At 31.3% G+C, this 21,206-nt stretch overlaps 1 protein-coding gene and 1 pseudogene across 1 annotated transcript; one reads left to right on the top strand and one right to left on the bottom strand.

Annotated features, from left to right (window-relative positions):
- The first annotated feature begins 360 nt into the window (after positions 1 to 360).
- LOC107471855 (protein STRICTOSIDINE SYNTHASE-LIKE 11) lies at positions 361 to 1,503 on the top strand. Its single transcript, XM_016091368.3, has 2 exons — positions 361 to 890; positions 961 to 1,503. The coding sequence occupies exons 1-2, from the start codon at positions 379 to 381 to the stop codon at positions 1,448 to 1,450; spliced, it is 1,002 nt and encodes a 333-aa protein (XP_015946854.1). The 5' UTR covers positions 361 to 378; the 3' UTR covers positions 1,451 to 1,503.
- Positions 1,504 to 10,044: 8,541 nt separating this feature from the next.
- LOC107471108 (protein MIS12 homolog) lies at positions 10,045 to 15,692 on the bottom strand (annotated as a pseudogene).
- Positions 15,693 to 21,206: the final 5,514 nt, after the last annotated feature.

Below are 21,206 nucleotides of genomic sequence, written 5' to 3'. Positions count from 1 at the left end.
GAGGGCGTCACAAGAGAAACCTCCTTGAAGAGCAAGTCTCAATCAAGCTAGCTAGTAGCTTGTTACTGCTGACTCTCTACTCTCCAATCTCCATAATCCCTATCATTGATTATTCACATTTTCCTTCTTTGCCATAATGCACATATTGTACATTTGAACTTTTCCCATATATTACTCCAACTAAAATTCCTAACTCATAACAAACCATGATCTTTTCTTACATGAATCTTTTGCTGTCCTGTGTGTTCTTTTCACGAGGTTGTTGCTTTTGTTGGGTCCATAATCTTACTCTTATTAAGGTTTCACGTAAGAGCATTGCATGCATGCCTATAAATATTACTGGTTTCAAAGGCTTTGTGAATCACATCAAACGTTACTATGGTGATGGGTATCTTAACAAGTTTGATCCTCCTATTTTTCACGTGTTTCCCATCAGCAGCCTATTTACTCAACCAACTCCAGCTACCAAATCCGTTGAGAGGCCCCGAGTCCCTCGCATTTGATCGAAATGGCGGAGGGCCTTATGTTGGTTCTTCTGATGGAAGGATTTTTAAATATGTAGCTACCGGACCACGAAATGGTAGTTTTGTGGAATATGGTTACTCTTCGCCGACGAGGAACAAGACAGTATGTGATGGCCTTACTGACTTCTCAGACCTCCAAACAACCTGTGGGAGGCCTTTGGGGTTGGGTTTCAATCATCAGACAAACGAATTGTATGTTGCTGATGCCTATTTTGGTTTGGTCAAGATTGGTCCCAATGGAGGGCCTCCAATCCAGCTTGTTGATGCTGTACAAGGCACTCCTCTTCGCTTTACAGACGCCTTGGACGTCGACCCTGAAACTGGAATCGTTTATTTTGCACAGTCTAGTGCAAATTTTCAGATCAGGTAATTAATTACTTCATTCTTTAAGTTGAAGGATTTATTATTTCTCAAATTGACATGTAATTTTTTGCAGAAATTTGACAGCATTGATAAACAGCAGAGATAGTTCTGGAAGCCTATTCAGATATGACCCAAGCACCAACCAAACCACGGAGTTGCTCCGTGGTCTTGCTTTTGCAGCCGGCGTGGCAGTAAGCAGTGATGGATCATTTGTCCTTGTTACTGAATTCTCGGGAAGAAGAATACAGCGATTCTGGCTCAAAGGACAAAGAGCAAACACATCGGATATATTTGCGCGAATTCCGGGAAGCCCAGATAACATCAAGAGGAACCCCAGGAACCAGTTTTGGGTGGCAGTTAACAATCCCTTAGGACCACCTCCACCTCCACTGCCTCCTTTTATGGCCTCAGGAATCAGAATCAGCGATTCCGGGATTCCTTTACAGATTGTGCCTCTTGTAGATGAATATCGTACACAAGCAGTCAGTGAAGTTCAAGAGTTTAATGGGACGCTCTATGGAGGATCCCTCTTTGCTTCCTATGCTGTCGTTTTTACACCCTAATTATGAAAAGTATGAGCAAAATTCTTATAAATAAAAACCAAAATCTTGATGAATCCAGGGAGTAGCACTGAAAAACCTCTTGCTCTTCTTGTTGTCACTTATAGATCTCAACAACAACTTATAAATTAATGTCGTTCATGTTAGAAATTTTATAAAAATAAGTAATTTAAGTATTTTCTGTTATTGTCAGATTTTTTAATTTAATTTGAGATTTTTAATTCTTGAATCACTACTCAGATATAATCAGAATGTGTTTGTTTATTGTGATGATTAAAATTAGTTGGAGACCCAAACTTTATAAACTTTTATCAACAATCGTGTTTTTTTTATCAAAGAACAAATTAACTATCAATACCATCTAAACTAATTTTTATATTAATCAATTAGACCATAAATAAAATAAAAATTTTAACATTTTTTTATTTGATCCAATCTTTGTTACATATAATCTATAATTACATACTATAATTAAATAATTAAGACAAATTATATAAATTATAGTAATAAATCCTCGTTAATCGAATATTACCTTCCATGTATTGACAGTATTGTAATGTAATATCTTTTAATTGAATAAATTCTTTATGTGATATTTTTATAGGAATAAGTTCAATACTTATTCTAAGTCTTTTACTAAATTTTATTTATTATTCTCAATCATATATGTACATATTATTTAACCCAATGAGAAATAAATAATAATAAGAATTTGATATCCAAATATGTCATATAATACAACATAAGTCATATAAGTGACGTTATAGAACATAAATTCATAATAGTAACATGACTCTTAAACAATCTTAGTGGCCTTTTTTTGTCAAAGGATCGACTATCATATGTTTAGTACTAATATGCTTTATATGTACCTTATTAGACCTAATTCGGTCTTTAATGGTTAAGTACTTAATGTCGATATGCTTACTTTGATTACTATTTCTATTATTTTTACCCATAAATACAACAACGAAATTGTCACAATATATTTACAATGGCCTAGAGATACAATCCATAATTTTAAACTTAGAGATGAAATTTTTTAACCAAATACCTTGTGATGCAGCCTCAAAACAAGCAATAAACTCGGCTTTCATGGTAGAAGTGGCTACAAGTGATTGTTTTGCAATTTTCTAAAATACTGCTCCATCAGCAAGCATAAAGATGTATCCTGACGCTGATTTCCTAGAATCAACACATCTCGTCAAGTCTGAATCTGAGTATCCAACAATTTTCAAATTGTCAATTCTTCTATATGTAAGCATGAAGTCTTTGATCTCTTTAAGATATCTTAAGACCTTCTTTGCGGCACTCCAATGGATAAGTCTTGGATTACTTTGATATCTTCCTAACATGCCAACAGCAAAAGCAATGTCAAGGCTTGTACAAACCTGAGCATACATTATCCTTCCAACGACTAAAGCATAAGAAATATTCTGCATCTATTCCTTTCCAAGTTTATTTTTAGGAAATTGATCTAAGCAGAACTTATCACCTTTTATAATAGGTGCAACACTTGGTGAACAATTTTATATTTTAAACCTCTAAAAAACTTTATTAATATAGATTTCTTGAGATAAATATAAAATTTCTTGATGTTTATCTCTATGAATCTTTATGCCAATGACATAAAATGTGTCACTCATATCTTTTATATCAAAATGTCCAAAGAGAAATTGTTTCACTTTATGTAACAATCCCAAGTCATTTGTTGCAAGTAAAATATCATCTATATATAAGATGAGAAATATGATCTTACTCTCACTAATTTTGTGGTATATACATTGATTAGAAATATTCTCAATAAAATCAAATGAAGAAATCACATTGTGAAACTTCAAATACCACTGTCAGAAAGCTTGCTTAAGTATATTGTTCTCTTAAACTTGCAAACTAACTCCTTACCAGCACTTGAGATTAATCCTTTGGGTTGTCTCATATAGACATTTTCTTCTAAATCTCCATTAAGTAAGACCGTTTTCACATCTATTTGATACAATTTTATTTTAAAGTGTGCTACCAATGATATAATGATGCGGAAAGAGTCCTTCTTTAAAATAGGAAAAAGATTTTCTTGTAGTCAACTCCTTCCCTTTGAGTAATTCTTTTGGTAACAAGTCGAACCTTGTAGCGCTCAATATTACCTGATGAATCCTTTTTGGTCTTAAAGACCCATTTACAGCCAATGTCTTTTTTCTATCAGACAATTCTACAAGATCCCAAATTTAGTTATTTGCCATAGAATTCATTCCATCATTCATAACATCTAGCTATAAATTGGAATTACGACTTTTCGTTGCTTGTGAAAAATGTCGTTGGGTCTTTTTCATCACAAACATCATAGTCAGATTCAGCAAGATACACTATATAGTCACTAGAAATTGTAGATTTTCTTATTCTAGTTGATCTTTATAATATTGCATCATCAACCTCTTGTAAAAGTAATGGCATAACAAGTTATCTCTCTTCTTGATGTTGTTTTTGAGCAATATGTTCTTGAACAATATTTTCATTATGAAGAGTTTAATTTTTCACTATATGATCTACTAAAATATTATTTTCATAATGTGAAACATCAGTAATAGGTTATTCTATATTGATTCTATCTGTATGGGCATTATATTGAACAATCACTCTTGTATATGGAGATGTTTGACAAATATTATTATTCTCAATAACCTTAAGAGAACGATATCTTCCACTTTTCACATCATGCTTTAAAAATTTTGTATTTATTGATTTAACTATTTTACTTGAATGGGAGGGACAATAAAACCAATAACTTTTAGACTTTTTTGCATAACCAATAAAATAAGCACTTATTGTCCTTTGGTCCAACTTCTTTTTGTGGATTATAAACTCAAATTTCAGCCTTAGTTGGAACTCTATTTAATATATATGCGGCTGTCTTAAGAGCTTCACTCCACAAAGATAAAGGAAGATTAGAGTTGCTAAGCATACTCTTCACCATATCCAACAAAGTCCTATTTCTTCTTTCACCTACACTATTTTGATTTGGTGTGATAGACATGGTGTATTGTGCCACAATACCATGCTCTTGAAGATACTTTGCAAATGGACCAGATCCCTGTCCACTTTTAGTATATCTCCCATAAAATTCTCTACCTCTATCTTATCTCACGGTCTTAATTTGCTTTTTGCATTGTTTCTCTACTTCGACTTTATAAACTTTAAAAGCGTCTAATGTTTCATACTTATTATGAAGTATATAGAGATACACATATCGTGAATAATCATCAATAAAGGAGATGAAGTATTTTTGACCAGTTGAGGATATATTAAGACAACATATGTTAGTGTGAATTATTTCTAATATGTTAGAATTTCTCTTAGCACTTTTTTGAGACTTTTAAGTTTGCTTTTTCTTAATGCAATCCATGCAAGTATCAAAATCAATAAAGTCTAGAAGTTTAAAAACTCTATCATTTATTAATTTTTTTTATTCTCCTAATGGAGATGTGTCCTAACCTACGGTGCCATAACATGAAGAATTTTTCATTCATAACATTACCATGCATAACCATTAAACCTGATGGAACATTATTAGTTAAATGAACGTTGAATAAATCACTAATTAAAATACCACGTCCAATAATATTAGAATTTATAATAATGTCAACAGTATCATCATTAAAATATATACATAATTCTTGTTTTACAAGTTTAGATAAAGAAATCAAATTTTTAGAGAAATCTGGAACATAAAAATTTCTTTATAAATCTAAAATACAATCAGTACTTAATACAAGCTTAAATATTCTAGCAACTTTTACATGTGAACGCATCCGATTATTCATATAAATGTTCAGTTCATCTCCTATTAATTTTTTTTGTCTTATGAAATCCTGCATGATATTTGAAATATCAATTTCAGTACCAAAATCAATCCACTAAGTGTCATGACATATTTCAATAAAATTATATTCAAAACATACTAAAGGAATAAGATCACAAAGGTTAGTACATTTCTTCTCAAATCAAGTTTTAAACTTTGGGTACTTCTTCTTTATGCGTCCTTTTTTATTGCAAAAGAAACATTGTGCACCTTCTTTTTTCATAGAATGGGATGTAATACCCTTTTCTTTCTTCTTATGAACTTGTTTTTTACTACTCTTTTATCACCAAGAGTGCACTTTTACCAAATTTCTGAACTAGTCTTCCTTCTTCTTGCACACACATCACCAGTAATTCATTAATGGATCATTTTTCTTTATGTGTGTTATAAGAAATCTTAAATGGTCCATACTGGGTAAGAAGAGAATTCAGAATAAGATGTACCAGAAATGAGTCAGAAATCTCAACCTCTAAAGCTTTCAATTGTGCTGCTATGTCTCTCATACTCATGATGTGTTTATGCACACCCCTTACGGCAGTAAGCCTCATAGATGACAATTGTGCCATTAGAGTTCTTGCAAGTGCCTTACTAAAAGACTCAAATTATTCATCAATAGGCTTTATGTAATTCTTGACATTTTCACAATCAGGAATTGAACCACGGATACTAGTTGAGATACGAGACTTAATGAATATCATACTTAAACGGTTGGATTTCTCCCACCGCTCGTATAATGCTACCTCGACTTGAGTACTAGCATCAGTGCTCTTTCCTACAAAGAGCATAGTCCAGATTTGCACACCGTAAGTTAAAGAGAATCTTATCTTTCCACTCCTTATAGTTGTCACCACTTAACAATTGAACATAAAATACAATTTCAGATATTGTTATAGTTGCAAATAATAAATCATGCTAACATTATTCAACTTTAAATAAGCACATCAGAATTCATAACATATGATAATGCATGTTAATATAAGTCATATAAAAATAAATATGAATTATAGTGTCATTAAAATCTCTATGTGAATAAAGACTTTAACACATAATATCCACTATATTGACTAAAATATTAAAACTACAAAATAAAATACTACTTCTTAATACTTGTGGGATAATTAAAAAGTAAAATTTTAACCTAATTATATGTGAATAACATAATAAATTTCTGTGAATAAGTTTATTATATCATTAACAATAATTATAAATATATCATGTTAACATTTATATGATTTTTTTAAATATAATTATTACCAATGATGTTGTGGCTACTTTTCAATAAATTATATATTAATCACAATATGATATGCAGCGAAAAAATTTATATTGCATATAAATATAACCACCATCATTACATAAATATAATCCAGTGACACATAATATCCAAAAAATCAAAAGTGTTCCAGTGGCTAAAACATTTTGGTAAAAAGTGGAATATCCAAGTTTAACACTAGGCATGGCAAAAATTTTCGATATGGCGGATACCCGCAGGAATTTACCTGCCGGGAGCAGATATGAGGAGCAATTTTTATCTGCGAGGACGGGGGACGGAAGACGGGGTTCCGTATAATAAACGGGACGGGGACGGGGGTAGAGGTCCCGACCCCGTGAAGACCCGTTAAATTTCTGTTTATGTGAAATGACCAAAATGCCCTTGATATATATATAATATGTGAGCTATTGAAAAAAAAACCATACCCATCACTCACATATGCTTAACTGCTTTAGTCTCGTGCCCTCTCCTCTCCACTCCTCCTCAAAGTTCAAACCCTCAGCCCCTCCTATCTCCTTCTCGAACACCGCCAACCGCCGACTGCCGCCTCCCAGTCTCCCGCCCTCTGGGTCCCTCAACGCCGCAGTCTCGTCTCGTCTCCTCTCCGCTCCTCCTCAAAATTCAAACCCTTAGCCTCTCTTGTCTCCTTCCCAAACACCGCCGACCACCGACCGCCGCCTCCCACCTCTTGAGTGGCCTGGTCACTCACCGCCGCGGCCACGTCGTCTTCTTCTCCTTGTCGCGTTGTCGCTGGTCGTCATCTTCTCCTCGTCGCGGCAGACTCGTCGTCTTCTCCTCTTCGCCGTTCGTCCGCCAAATCGCCAGTCTTTGCTGGTCTTTCCTTTTTCTCCGTCAGATAAGTCAGTTCTGTGGTTTCTGAATTTATGTTTCTGAATTAGGTTGATCTGATTCAAGAATTTATGAGTTTATATTTCTGAATTAGGGTAATTAGTTTCTAATTTCTGAATTTTTGAATTAGGGTAATTAGATTCTGATCTTTGAATTTCTGAATTTCTTATTCTGATTGTTAATTAGGGTAATTAGATTCTGATTTCTAATTATGGTTTCTAATTATGGTAATTAGATTCTGAATTTCTGAGTTAGGTTAATGAAACTCTGATTCTCAATTTCTGATTTTTAATGTATAATCAAGATTGGTTTTGGAATGAGCTTGGAACTGCAGCTAATATAGGATTTGAGTGCTACAAAATTAATAGCATTGAAGCAGATGTTGATATAAGAAAATTACTAAATTATATATAATACTATTTTTTCCATTTTATTGACTATTTTTGATTTATTTCATGATTTTAATTTTTAATTGTATTCTTCTTTTTGATGTAGGATTTAAACAAATTAGAATCTACTATCACTACCATTATATCATGAAGAAAGACTTAAAGATTCTACAATATAATGAATTATGCTTTGTAGTTTTTGGATATGTTTGATACTTTGGTTGTTTTATGAATATGTTTGATATTGTTTGTTGTTGTTAATGTTTTTAGAGACTATGAACATATTAATATCTTTATTGTTGTTAATATTTTTAAAGACAAGAAACATATTATTAATGTCTTTATTGTTGTTAGTGCTTTGGAGACAAAAAATATGATGATTGATATAATTTTTTTATTTTTTTATTTTTTACAAAATCATAAGTACTCGTGGAGTCCCCAATTTCAGCAAATACAGAATTTTCATTACCGTGATGGAGATGGGACGAGAACAGAAACTGAATATAGAGGCGGGGGGAAGGCCCCATAAATATCCGTTGCCATGCCTATTCAATACTCGCTCAAAACAAATTTTACAATTTATAATAAGTTTGTTTTTATTTTTTTAACTGCAAACCCAACGATACAACGTGAAAAAAAGGTAACAATGGGCCAAGCATTCAATATAATAAAATAAACAAACAACACCCATTGAAATTTGAAACAATGAAACCTAACACGTTCACGTAAACGTTCTTCAGTACCTGAAAAAAAAATGGTCTTCAAGAATCAGAAATGTATAAAAATTATGAAAAATTATGCCAATATGAAGAACAATTATAGCCCAAATTTGGAAGATTTTTTCGGAGACTATTATTTATTATTTTCTCTTTTTATAGTGTGTTAATTTTAATTTCAATAATTTTTTATTCTATAAATTTACAAAAATTATCATTCCAAAATTTATACTATGCATTTTTTTAAATAATTAATTAAAATAATACACAATGATTTAATTTTAAAATGACAAGATAGTTTTGATACCACATGTTAGATATTTTATAAAAATTGGTAATTTACGTATCTTTAGTCATTATCATATTCTTTAATTCAATTTGAAACTTCCAATTCTTGAATCACCAAACTAAATGAAATCAAAATGTATCTGTTTGTTGTCATAATTAAAATTGAAGATCCAAATTTTATAAATTTCTATAATCAGTAGTGTTTTTTCCATCAAAGAACAAACCAACTATCAATATAATTAATTAATAATTAGGGTTAATCACTAAAAATGCTCTCAAATAATTTAAACATTGACAAAAATACATTCGAATTTTACTATCAACAAAAATGCCTTCAAATAATTTTAAAACACAACAAAAATATCCAACAGTAAATATATATTTTTAAAAAATATCTTAGAAATTGAATTTTGATGTAAATTTTTGAAAGCATGACTATAAAAATAAGATATTATTATACTTAAAATTTGGTTATTTTTTGTTAAGTATATATTTTTTTATAATTTTTTTATTAACAACCAATAATACTTTTAAAAAATCACAAAACAATATATACTTAACAAAAAATTACCAAATTTTAAGAATAATAATATCTCATTTTTTTAATTATACTTACAAAAAATCGCATTAAAGTTCCATCTCTAAAGTATTTTTTTAAAATATATATTTACTGTTGGATATTTTTGTTGTGTTTTAAAATTATTTGAAGACATTTTTTTATAATAAAATTTGAATATAATTTTGTCGATGTTTAAATTATTTGAGAACGTTTTTGTCACATTTTTAAATTATTTAAAGACATTTTTGTTGATAGTAAAATTCAAGCGCATTTTTATCGGTGTTTGAATAATTCGAAAACGTTGTTGGTGGTTAACCCTTAATAATTATCATACCATTCAAACTAATTTTTATATTAACAAATTAGACTACAAATAGGATAAAAATTCTAACAACGAAACGATTATACCGTTTTATAAAGCAATAACAAGGTCAAGCTACACTGAATGCATTTAGTTTAAGAAAAAAGAAATAAATTTTCTGAAATTAATATAGTTTTCTTCGTACCATCGTTAAGGAATCAACATTTCCAATATATAGACACTTGGTCACACATGTTTAACTTTGTAATTTCATTTTTTAACCTAATTTCAAGTATCACAGAATTGCTCACAATAATCCTAGTATTGCAAAGGTAAATTCCAACTAACTAGTACAAAGAAAGAGTAGGGATAAATAAAATAGCTTTTCCAACAAGACTGATCTGATGAAAAACACATAATTTCATTTACTCTTCATAATATTTGCAAATTTTTGAAGGTCATCTAGATTCATATTCGAGAGATCTACAAAAAGAAATTAATCAGTATGAAGTTTGGAATGCAACATTTCAACTTGCCTAAAGCAAGTAGCAAGGGAAATACAAGGAATATTTTTTTTAGGTTACCTTTGCCAGGTTTTATAGAAGACAGATTCAGCTCTGGGTTGTAAACCACTTTTGTTTTCATTTGTTCAGATTCTTCAACTGTGGTAGCGTTTAGCTTTTTTATTTTTATTCCAAGTTCAGCTGCAGTTGTCACAATCTCTATGGGAAACAATAACCTATTTATAGATCAGTCAACTCCAAAACTTCATTTAGTATCAGCTCAAACCTTGACAATTATTTCCATCATAAAGTACAAAATTCTTCCTGCTTATTTTCATACAAAAATAGAAATAGCAATAATCATCATCATTATCATGCAGGAAAAAAGTTGATAGCATTATTTGGTAAGCTTCTCCCTTGGGGTTCATGGGCTTGACACCCTAAACCATATTAAATCTGTAGCCCCACCATGCTTGATCAGGTTAGGAGAAGCTATAAATACATTTTAGTCTATTGGCAATCCCTCAATCTCACAAACTTTGATCTTCTACATGTAAAACACGGAATTAAAAAGAAACTATTTCCTAAGTGTGCATTATTTGACTGTCTATGCAATTGGATAGAAAAAAAAAATCATATATATTTTTAATATATTTCAAGAGTCCATACAGTTGAATCAATATCCAAAGAATTCAACGCTCATTTGCATGCAGGTATAGCATATATATATAAAGGTACAAAATGAAGTACCCTTTAACTTAATCCAAATGGAAGCATGCATTTCGCATCGATCACAGCTAGTCTCTAATGGTAAAGTTTAGTACTTGCTGTCCAAAAATGAATATAAAGATGAAGAGAAGCTCTTGAGTTACCCTGAAATAACACAAGGAAATTGTTTTGCTCATATAATTGTATCGCTCATTGATATAGTGAGCATTGACAGTAGACTGCTTTTCTAATATTTGAATTTCATGATTCGAGACTTCATCAAATTCCTTTCCCACCTGACAGCACAAGTAGTATCAATGTGAATCAAATGACAAACAGAGTAGAACTCCCATAATAGAAAGACTTCACACACACACACACCCCGCCTATTCATAGCAGTAGCAGGTTAACAGAAGTACAGAACTAATTTTTACTCTGACATCAAATAGGATGTTGCCACATAGATAAAAGTCAGGTTTCCTTTTTGAAGTGATGAGTGTGAAAGTTACAAGTTTTTGTCTGTGACAGAACCTGATTGAATGTCTAGCTTGCATAATAATGCCTTATGATAGATCCTAATAATCCTTCTTTCTGGACATGGATATCTCGCAATAATCCTTCCTAATAATTAAATGTAATGAAAGAGAGAGAAACCATACAGTGTTTGGCATATGAAGGCCTTGGAGAACAGCAAAACAGTGAAGAAGACAATATTTTTCCCAAATAGCTAAGCGATTGTCCAGAACAGATTGGATCCTCTTCCAAACGCAATCAACTCCCTTTTTCACAAACACCAAACCAATCGCATAAATCACACTTAGCATACTCTAGCTACCAACTCTATCATACTCCAAAATTTCCATTATCACAACAAAAGTAACCCTAACTAGCAAGAATTCAGTTCAATTCAGCAAATGAATTACCTTTTTCAGATCCTCAGATCTTTGTATGGAGCCTTCATAGTTCAACTTAGTCGATGCCTCTCTGAATTCATAAAACAGAAGATGATATATCAGGATTGAAAGCGGAGAGAGAGAAGGGAGAGTGTGTGGATGTTACTTACTGGTGGAAGAAATCGAAGGCTTCGTCGACGACATTGTCGAGGGTGTTGCGAATTTCGTTGAGAAAGAGCTGCGGATTCGGATTCAGCGATTCAAAGATGGCCTCTCTCTGCCTTCCATTTTCCCGCCAAATCGGACTCTCGAAAATTTTCCATTGAAAAAAAATGGTTTGTGCGGTCCACGACAAAAGAAATAGCATCAAAATTAAAATCTTGTAAAATGAAAAAATTAAATAAGCTGGATAGAAATTATGTTTTATAAGAATATTGTCTCATAAAAATATTATTTATACACTAAAATTAATTATTATGTATTTGTATATAAATATATATTATTTGATTTATTTTTTAATATATATTTTATATTTTATTATGTATTCTATATTAGTGTCTAATTTTAGTAGCTAATCTTGACATTTACATAATATAATTATAGAGTTCTTTAAATTAGATTAATTTAAAAATTATATAAAAAAATATTTAATTACTCTATTGTTCTCTATAGTTTTGCGAAAATTTTAATTAGGTCCCTATACTTTTTTTTTCTTTTAATTGGATCTTTATATCAAATTTTTTTTCTATTAGCTTTTTCTTGATAGTAATTGGATTAATTATATAGGGATTCAATAAAAAAATAGTACAGAAACTCAAATAAAAAAAAAGTGTAAAAATCTAATTAAAAAAACATAATCAAAAGAAAAAAAAAATACAGAGATCTAATTAAAAATTTTGCTAAACTATAGAGATCAACATAGTAATTAAACCTATAAAAAAATTCAATGGAATAAGAGTAGTTTATTAAAAAATAATATCAAATTAAATCCAAATAATATATTTTTTTTGGGAATTATGTTTTGATTAGTTTGAATGAGATTACAGATTTTGATTAGTTTAGATTGGGATGTGATTAGCGAGGAATGATATAGCGTTTTTCTTTCTTTAGTTTCTTTCATTCTAATAAAGTTAGCTTTCCTTAGCGTATTTCTTTATTTAATTTTCTGCACTTATTTGGTTCATTCAAGATAAATCGTAAAACATAATGGATTGATTTTTTTTATAAACTCTTTCACAAAACCACTATAAAATATGTGGTTCAAATTAATTTAACTAGAGTAGTTTGAACAGGAAAAAAATATTGTTTTCCCATCAACTAACCGACTTATTATATCGCTATTACCAATATAATTTGATATCTTTAATTAACACAATTTTTGGAAGAATTACTTTTCTATTCTGCATAATATTTTAAAGAATCTTTCCTGATTTATCAAATCTGTCTAAACCCTTTTAAAATCATTCTATCTTTAAATAAACCATTACCATAACTTCTAAGAATAATAATCACACCACCTACTATAAATAGAACACAACATAAACTCCAAAACACACAACCTCAAAACAATGAGGAACATAAGCAAGAACATGCAACGACCATTGTTTAAGAAGAAGAGTACATCATCCTCTTCTTCAACCATAAAATCACTCCCGAAAAGATTTATTGGTAAAAATAGTTGCAAGTGTAGCCTCTCATTCATTCATTGACCTCCACAACGTGAAGAAGAGTTGCAAGGATCTTCTTGAAGCTGCAGAAGACAACTATGTTTATCGACGAGTCTCTCTGGACAAATTTTCCTTCATTCCAAGATATTCCAACGATAAAGAATTGTCATTCTTGAAGCGTTGCAAGGAGAATCAAAACATAGAGAGCTTGTATAGAGAAGGATTGCGAGAATGCTTAGGGAATGGGAACGCGGAAGGTCTTAAGCTTTTGGATATGGCGGCTAATGAGGGTCATAAAGAAGCAAAATATGTGTACGGCATAATCTTGTTATGTTCATCAAGACAAAATAAAAAGTTGGTAGAATTAGGATTATGGTATTTGCGTTTCTTGAGAGAGTCTAAGTGCGTTGTAAGAACAAGGAATAAGGTAGAAGAATTTGTTAGAATAATGTTGAAGAACAAGGGAATGTTTACTAGGGTAAATACAAAATTACCTTTGTGTCCCTTCAAGAACACATGCAAAGGGTGGAGAGTGAAGAAAGGACGATGGACACTACATGATGATGATGACGATGATATTCTTATTGAATCGTGTGAATATTGTAGATGGGATTACGAATTAGAATTCTTTTATGACTTGATGAATATCAATTAGTTCTAACTATATAATTCATCATGGAGTTCTTTAATTTTTTGTATTAGTTATCTTATAAAATTTTTGAAGTTATATTATTCTTACGCAATAGAGGGATCTGTTCATTGTCTGTATTATTTCCCTTTTTTTTCTAAGATAAATGAGTTAAACAAAATATTTAAAGACCATGGAGGTTGAAATATAAATTAAGAGTAATGTTAGGGAGAAAAAAAAAGCCAGAACTTATTTTATTTAGCATTCATTAATTATCGTAATAATTAATAAATATTAAATAAAATAAATTATGACTATTTTTTGTTGATTTTCTTTAGTTACCAAATATTTTGATAAATTAAACATAACCACAACTTATATATAATATGATAAGTACTGTTTTTTGCCGTCAGTAATTTTTTTTAAGAGATACAATTATATTTCTTTAAAATAAAAGAAATACAGCTGTCCAACATAAGACTACATATAGCAAAAGGAGATCTCTCACATCTCACTAACAAATGAAGAGAAGTAAAATATTAATATTTAAAAAAAAAAAGTAAAGTGATTAGTTCAGGGACTTCTTCTCTCCGTACTCTGAAATTTTTGGACAAGCTTTCGTAGTTATTGCAACCATATTCAATGCAGGTGTTTCTTTTTATTTAAATAACCATTCATTCTTTTCTTTCCACAAATTAGCAATCTTTTTTATACTCTCTTGTACTTTTCTCTATTTGTAGCTGCTTTGTCCAACCTTTTAATTCATCAAGTAGCAAAATTAGAAAGCAGTAGCTCAACTTGATCTTCAACATTCATAGGGATATAGTCTAAGTTAAGACTGATGGTGGACATCTCAAAATACAGTGTATGTCAGATTTATCTTCTGATTGATATCTGTTACAAATTAGCAATTTAGATAAAAAAAAACGATAGTGAATGAGCTCAAATATAGGAATTTTTTTATGTACAGCTCTGCAAGTGAAGATTTGCATTTTTGAAGACACTTTCAAAATTCAAATAGAGTTCTATAGCTTCCGATGTTGTAGCAGTTGGGAGCATTGCTCAACGGGTGGGTGTCGGAAACCATAGATGACTTAATACCCGGATGCGTAAGTTCCACGCTTGTTCCATGTCCAACTCCACGAATCATGCCCAGAATTATTAAGCGGAGTGGCCAGAATTTTACCTATCATTTTCAAAAAGAAAAGTGTTTTCAATCGGTGTCTGATTCCATTTTCTTTCTTCGTTGAGCAAATCTTTGACCCAATAGACATTTGGGTTGTTAATAATTGTACTATTGATCATAAAAGGATAAGATGAATGAAGCAATGGATCATTGAGAATTCAGACATTGTCTCCAGCACTTATACCCCATCTCAAATCCTTCTCTAGAACTGTTCTTCCTTCTAGCTAGTTCTGCCAATTCTAAGATGGTTAAGATCCCTTTTTCGCATTCAACAGGAATGAATTAAAGTACTTACCTTTTAGCAATTTGGTCAGTAAAGAATAAGAGGTCTAGTAACAACTTTCCAACAGTGTTTTCCAAGCAAAGCCAAATTGTTAGCTCTTTTAAGTATTTGAATCCGAGTCCATCTTCTCTCTTTGGTTTTGTCATTGTTTCCTAACTGATTCAAGACGTTCTGTGCTCTTCACCTCTTTGACCCCACCAGAATTGACATAGGATTCGGTGAACATCATCTGAAAAAGTATCAGGAAGTTTAAAGCATGACAATGTATACATCTGGACAATCTCTCCTACCGCTTTGATGAGCACGTGGCTCCCTTCGGCAAAAAGGAGGTTTTTCTTCCTGAACTTTTTTTTAGACTTTCTCCTTTATTTCTCCAAATGTAGCTTTTTTATATTTTTGCACTATTAAAAGTAACCCAAGGTATTTATCTTGAGTTCCTATGTGTTATATATTCATAATTTTTGCCAACCGTTCTCTGAGATGCTGAGGAGTAGTATTGCTAAAAAATAATGCTGATTTATGTATATTGATTTTTTGACCATTCACTTTTTTATATTGCAGGAGCATTGAAAGAATGAGAAAGTCTTGTTGAATAAAATAGAATCATCTACAAAAAATAAATGGTTGACTGATAAATTTTTTCTGTTATTTTGAATTTTGTGAATTATTCTGAAAGAGTATTTTTGTTTTTTTAAATTTTTCTATAAGAAAAAACAAAATTAATGTAATGTACTATTGAAATTTTTTTCACTACTAATTTCGTTCATTAAAACAAAATTATTCTCAATATTTTGAGTACTTGAACTAATTTTTACCATCTTACAGAGAATCTTAATCTTTCTATTTTGAATAACATTTGAGATGTTAAATTTTTCTATATATACAAATTTGGAACTAATAATTATGATTATATGGTGATTTGATGGAATTTACTTAAACACAATTTTTAAAAAATAACAATTTTGTTTGACACTGATAATATTAGATAAAATGACATTTTGAATTTTTAACAATGAGAACTTGCATGGTATAACATAAAGGAAAGCGAGTGTGACAGTGTATCATAACTCATAAAAAATTGGATATTAGAAAATATATTGAGCAAATATGTGTGTAAAACATGGACACAAATCTTACTTTCAGTCTTTATTTTTGGTGTAAATTTACATTTTTTTAGCTTCTATATATTTTATTAAATTATGTTATTTTATAATAATTATGTTATAGATTTTTAGCGTGTAACTATGTACTCCTTCATTTGTTGTTGCACTGATCAAGCTGCTCCATCTTTTCTGTCAGGTTTGAATTGACGAAAACGCGTGCAAGAATCTCTCGATACTTCTGCTCAGACTAATTTGCCTGCTGGTCGACAATTTTTTGGGGATCATCAGGACTGGTGGCAGAGGCAGAAGCAGAGGCAAAAGAAGCCGCCAACACAGAGGAGCGGAGGCCACTGACAAAGAAGGAGCCCAACCCGAAGCGGCAATTCTTGGATTCAGAGGCGGTCTCGCGCCAAATCGTATTGGGATCCACGACTAAGATTTTTAGGTCGCTGTCTCCAACCTCTACTGAAATTCCTCTTGCGTCACACACGTTAGTTGTAATTAGGATAATAGTTAAATAATTTATTTTAAACCAAATAAAGTTAAAATTTATCATCATTTTAAACTCACATAATAGGCCGCAGACCGTTCATCAACAAATCTCTCCTTGTTTGCCTTTAAAGTATGAGTATACTTGAAGGTTTCCGCCAGTGTCGCCTCACGATTCAACGACTTAGACTACAAATAAATATATCAATCAAACAATAAAATAAACAAACAAATTAAAAAATAACAGACAAATATATGTAAAGCAGGAAATCTTAATTCTAATTTCGAAAACATCATTTTAATTTTTTCGATTTCACTGAAAATCTTATAAAAATTTCGACAGAATCTCCTCTAAAATTCGAATTTAGCCATCCTTGAAGGGTTCCATCCAAACCAGATATGCAACATTATTAATACAATCAAACATTTTTCAAACAATTTTAGCAGCAGAAATTAGCAAACAGTTCAATAATCTAACATTTTTCAACAATCTCAAAGCCTAATATAACTTATTCTAACCTATCCTAACTACCTAAATTCACTAAAAATAAAGATTAAACTAACTAAAATCTACTAACTACTTAAGTAACTAGATAATCAAAAAGAAAATTAAATCGACAAAGCAGTTCTATATTAGCTCAGCTCAGTTCAGTTCATACAAGACTATATAAGTATATATCAACAGAACAAGTAACTTATAAAATAATTGAACAAATTAAAAAACTAAATCAAGTTACTACTATAACATAAAATAATGCCAAAATTGTTACCAGTCTCATCTTCGTCTTCATGAAGATGGCCAATCCACCCGTATACCTCAACAACCTGGGCGAAGCCCTGTTGGCGATATTCGTCAGACGGCAAAGTTTGAACCCATCGTTATCTCTAAAATGAGCCTCCAGGTCACGCTTGATGTTTGGACGGATCCAAGATGTCATATGAACTTTCCTCTAACAAACATCGCTCATCATCTACTAAAAACGTTTGGCTGCCCGGTGGTCGTAAATCTTCCGGATCATGAGATTATGCTCCGCATTCCACATGAATTTCAACTACTTATAGTGATTCACCAACATTAGTTATCTAGAATAAAATATAGTTCAAATACAATAAATTAATTCTAACCAAATTGGGTTCTTACCGCCCACTTCTAAAACAAGCTCTTTCTGGTCTCAGCCGAGATCTGCGTGTAAGTCGGTCACGGGTGGTCGTACATGGACTTAATGACCTCGGATATCTCCTATGTGCAAGCATTGGTGTTCGGTGCAAACTTGTCAGAGAAAAAAGCGCACATTAACAAACGCATAAGATAAACAAACTCAAGATAAACAAATTTAATATTAAAAAAATAAAACTCGCGACTTCATCCCATCAGGCAAAATCCTCAACCGGATGATGAGCGGTGTGGAGGCGCATGCTGCTCGGGGGCATTAGAAGTATCACCTACTAAGGATCTGTCGATGTCATCGCTGCATCTGCAGGGGACATAGTACAAGAAGGCACCCAATTTGGGATTAGGACCATGATAAATTGCTGGTTTGATAGATCTGCGTGTGATGTCACAGGAGTTGACAGATAGCCGGGATAGAGGACGATGACTGGGCAGCCCTGAAAAATTCGGTAGAAACATGCCTTCTACCACGACCACGTATCTCACTCGACCTACTTCTGCTGTCTGTTGTCATGTTTGTACAACAAATATATTAATAACATATTAATAACATAATAATACTAATAAATAATAACATAAGAAGAAACCCAAGAAATAAAAGTGGTTTAGTTTAGTAAATAAAAAAAGAAAATTATATAGTATTTTAGTTTCAAAATAATTAAATTAGACTTTCAAAGCATTCTAACTTTATTTTATCTTATTTTTCTATCTTATTTTCTTTTTTAAAGTATTCTAACTTTCAAATTATTCTAACAAAGTATTTTAACTCAAAGCATTCTAACTTTGTTAAAATTTTTTAAAACATTCTAACTTTCAAAGGATTCTAATAATTTTTCAAAGTATTCTAACACTCCAAAGAATTTGAAATTAAAAGTCAAGAAAGAACAAACTAACATTATGAAACATCACTAGTAATACATACGGCAGAATGCCACAATTAATCAGCACAAATCAACAGTTTCAGAAGCAAAATGAATTAGCAAAATAAGCATTAAAATAGTAATTTTCAAACAAAGCAACAACAACTAGCAAATCATCAAAATAATTAAGTATTGTCCAAACAAATTCAGCAATAATTTCTCAGCCAAATTAACAGTAAAACGCAGAATTAATAATTCAGTCCAATTCAAATAATCCCAGCAACAAGAATCGACAATTTCAGATAATAATTTCAAACACATTGTGCTGAGATCAGAACCTATCAATCTAACTAAATTATCCTAACCAAACCAACTAAATTAATCTACCTAAACTAATTATTAAAAATTAATTAACTAAATAAATTAAGATTAACTAAGCAAAAATTAAACAACGTGAAAAACAGATTCAATGAAAATTTCTAACCACCTAAAATCAATTAAAATAGAAATTAATTTAAGTAAAATAATTACTAAAAATTAACAAACTAAATGAAATTAAGATTAACTAAACAAAAACTAAAAAAAGAGAAAAACAGATTCAATGAAAACCTGAAATACAAAGCAATTAGAAGAGAGGAGACAGAAGTTGGCATTTCAAGTAGCGGTGGCGGCGGCCATTCCAGTGGCGGCAGGGTGGCAGCGGCGAGAACAGACAAGAGAGAAGGAGACATTTTGAGCAGCGGCGGCGGGAAGAGGGTTCGCGGTTCGAATTTAGGATGCGATTACTGTCGGATTTATCGGCGGATTAATCTAACGGTAATGTGGTGCATGTAAACAAAACACAACATTTCACTAAACAAGGTTCAATATCGGATTTATTCGTCGGTACATCCGGCGGTAACTAGCGCGCTAAAATTTCTTTTTTTCCCTCCAAATTTTACCGTCGATGTTATTGTTGGAACATCAACTCTGATGTAATATTTTATAGTGACAAATTTATTGCCAAATCCGATGGAACATCTGACAGAAAATTCATTGCTAACGTCTGACGCTAAATTTGACGGTACATCTGACAATTCTGAACATTTTTCTTGTAGTGTAAATTAAATTATATATTAAATTGTGTTAGATTATATTAAATTATTTTATTCTATAATTTTTTTAAAATTTTTCAAAGATAATATCTATAGATACATGTTAAAATTCGATTTTTTTTTGATAGAGGCAACTAAATATAGAACCCAATAAAAATATGAAAGAGATAAAGAATATCTCTTCTTAACAAAATCCAGCAAAACTCCATTCTCATTCCATAAAGTAACCGAAAAGTGGAAGGAAAAAATCATAATCACCCACATTTTACTAAATATTCATTCTATTTTAAATTTGGTAATAGATGATGATTAAAAATATACAAATGATATAATTCTTTGTCATTTCATTCTGAGTCTAATTTAATATAAAATATTTTATATAGTATAATTATTTTTATTTTTTTAAATAATTATTTATATAATCAAAATAATTATTTTTATGAATATAAAAAATATAGAAAACTAATTAAAGTGTAGGCAACGACTACAATAAACTAATTGTAAAATAGGCCGGCCTATTGTAACAAAAATCTACTATTAAAAAACTACCCTAATTTTAATTACAATCTCACTCACAGTAAAAGAATCACCACACAAATTCTAATCTTTCTCTCCCAAGCCCCCACGACGTGTTGCCCTGTATCCTACCCCTCCACGTGGATGTTCATCGCACTGCCACCGTGTCATCGTCGCACCCTCCCAAATTCCGTCATCCGTCGTCCTCGTTACAATCCGTCGCAGCCACTGTTGTTCATTACAAGAAAAATGCTGAGTACCATTGAATTTACTGTCGGCTTTAGTGTCTTGAGTTACCGTCGGTTTACCAACAGATTTATGGAAGGTTTGTTGTGAAGTTCGTTACATCAAATTGTTACTGGTGGATTCACTTATTCGCTAGTAAATTCATGGGTAATATTTGGAGGAAAAAGCTATGGAATAGGCA

This window comes from Arachis duranensis, chromosome 1 (assembly GCF_000817695.3).
Source record: "Arachis duranensis cultivar V14167 chromosome 1, aradu.V14167.gnm2.J7QH, whole genome shotgun sequence".
Lineage (NCBI taxonomy): Eukaryota > Viridiplantae > Streptophyta > Magnoliopsida > Fabales > Fabaceae > Arachis > Arachis duranensis.
This window is presented reverse-complemented; position numbering and strand designations above follow the sequence as displayed.

Coding starts and splice junctions, on each gene's coding strand:
- LOC107471855 (XM_016091368.3), top strand. CDS start 379: ATGGTGATGGGTATCTTAACAAGTTTGATCCTCCTATTTTTCACGTGT. Junction 891..960: donor AGTGCAAATTTTCAGATCAG/GTAATTAATTAC, acceptor AATTTTTTGCAG/AAATTTGACAGCATTGATAA.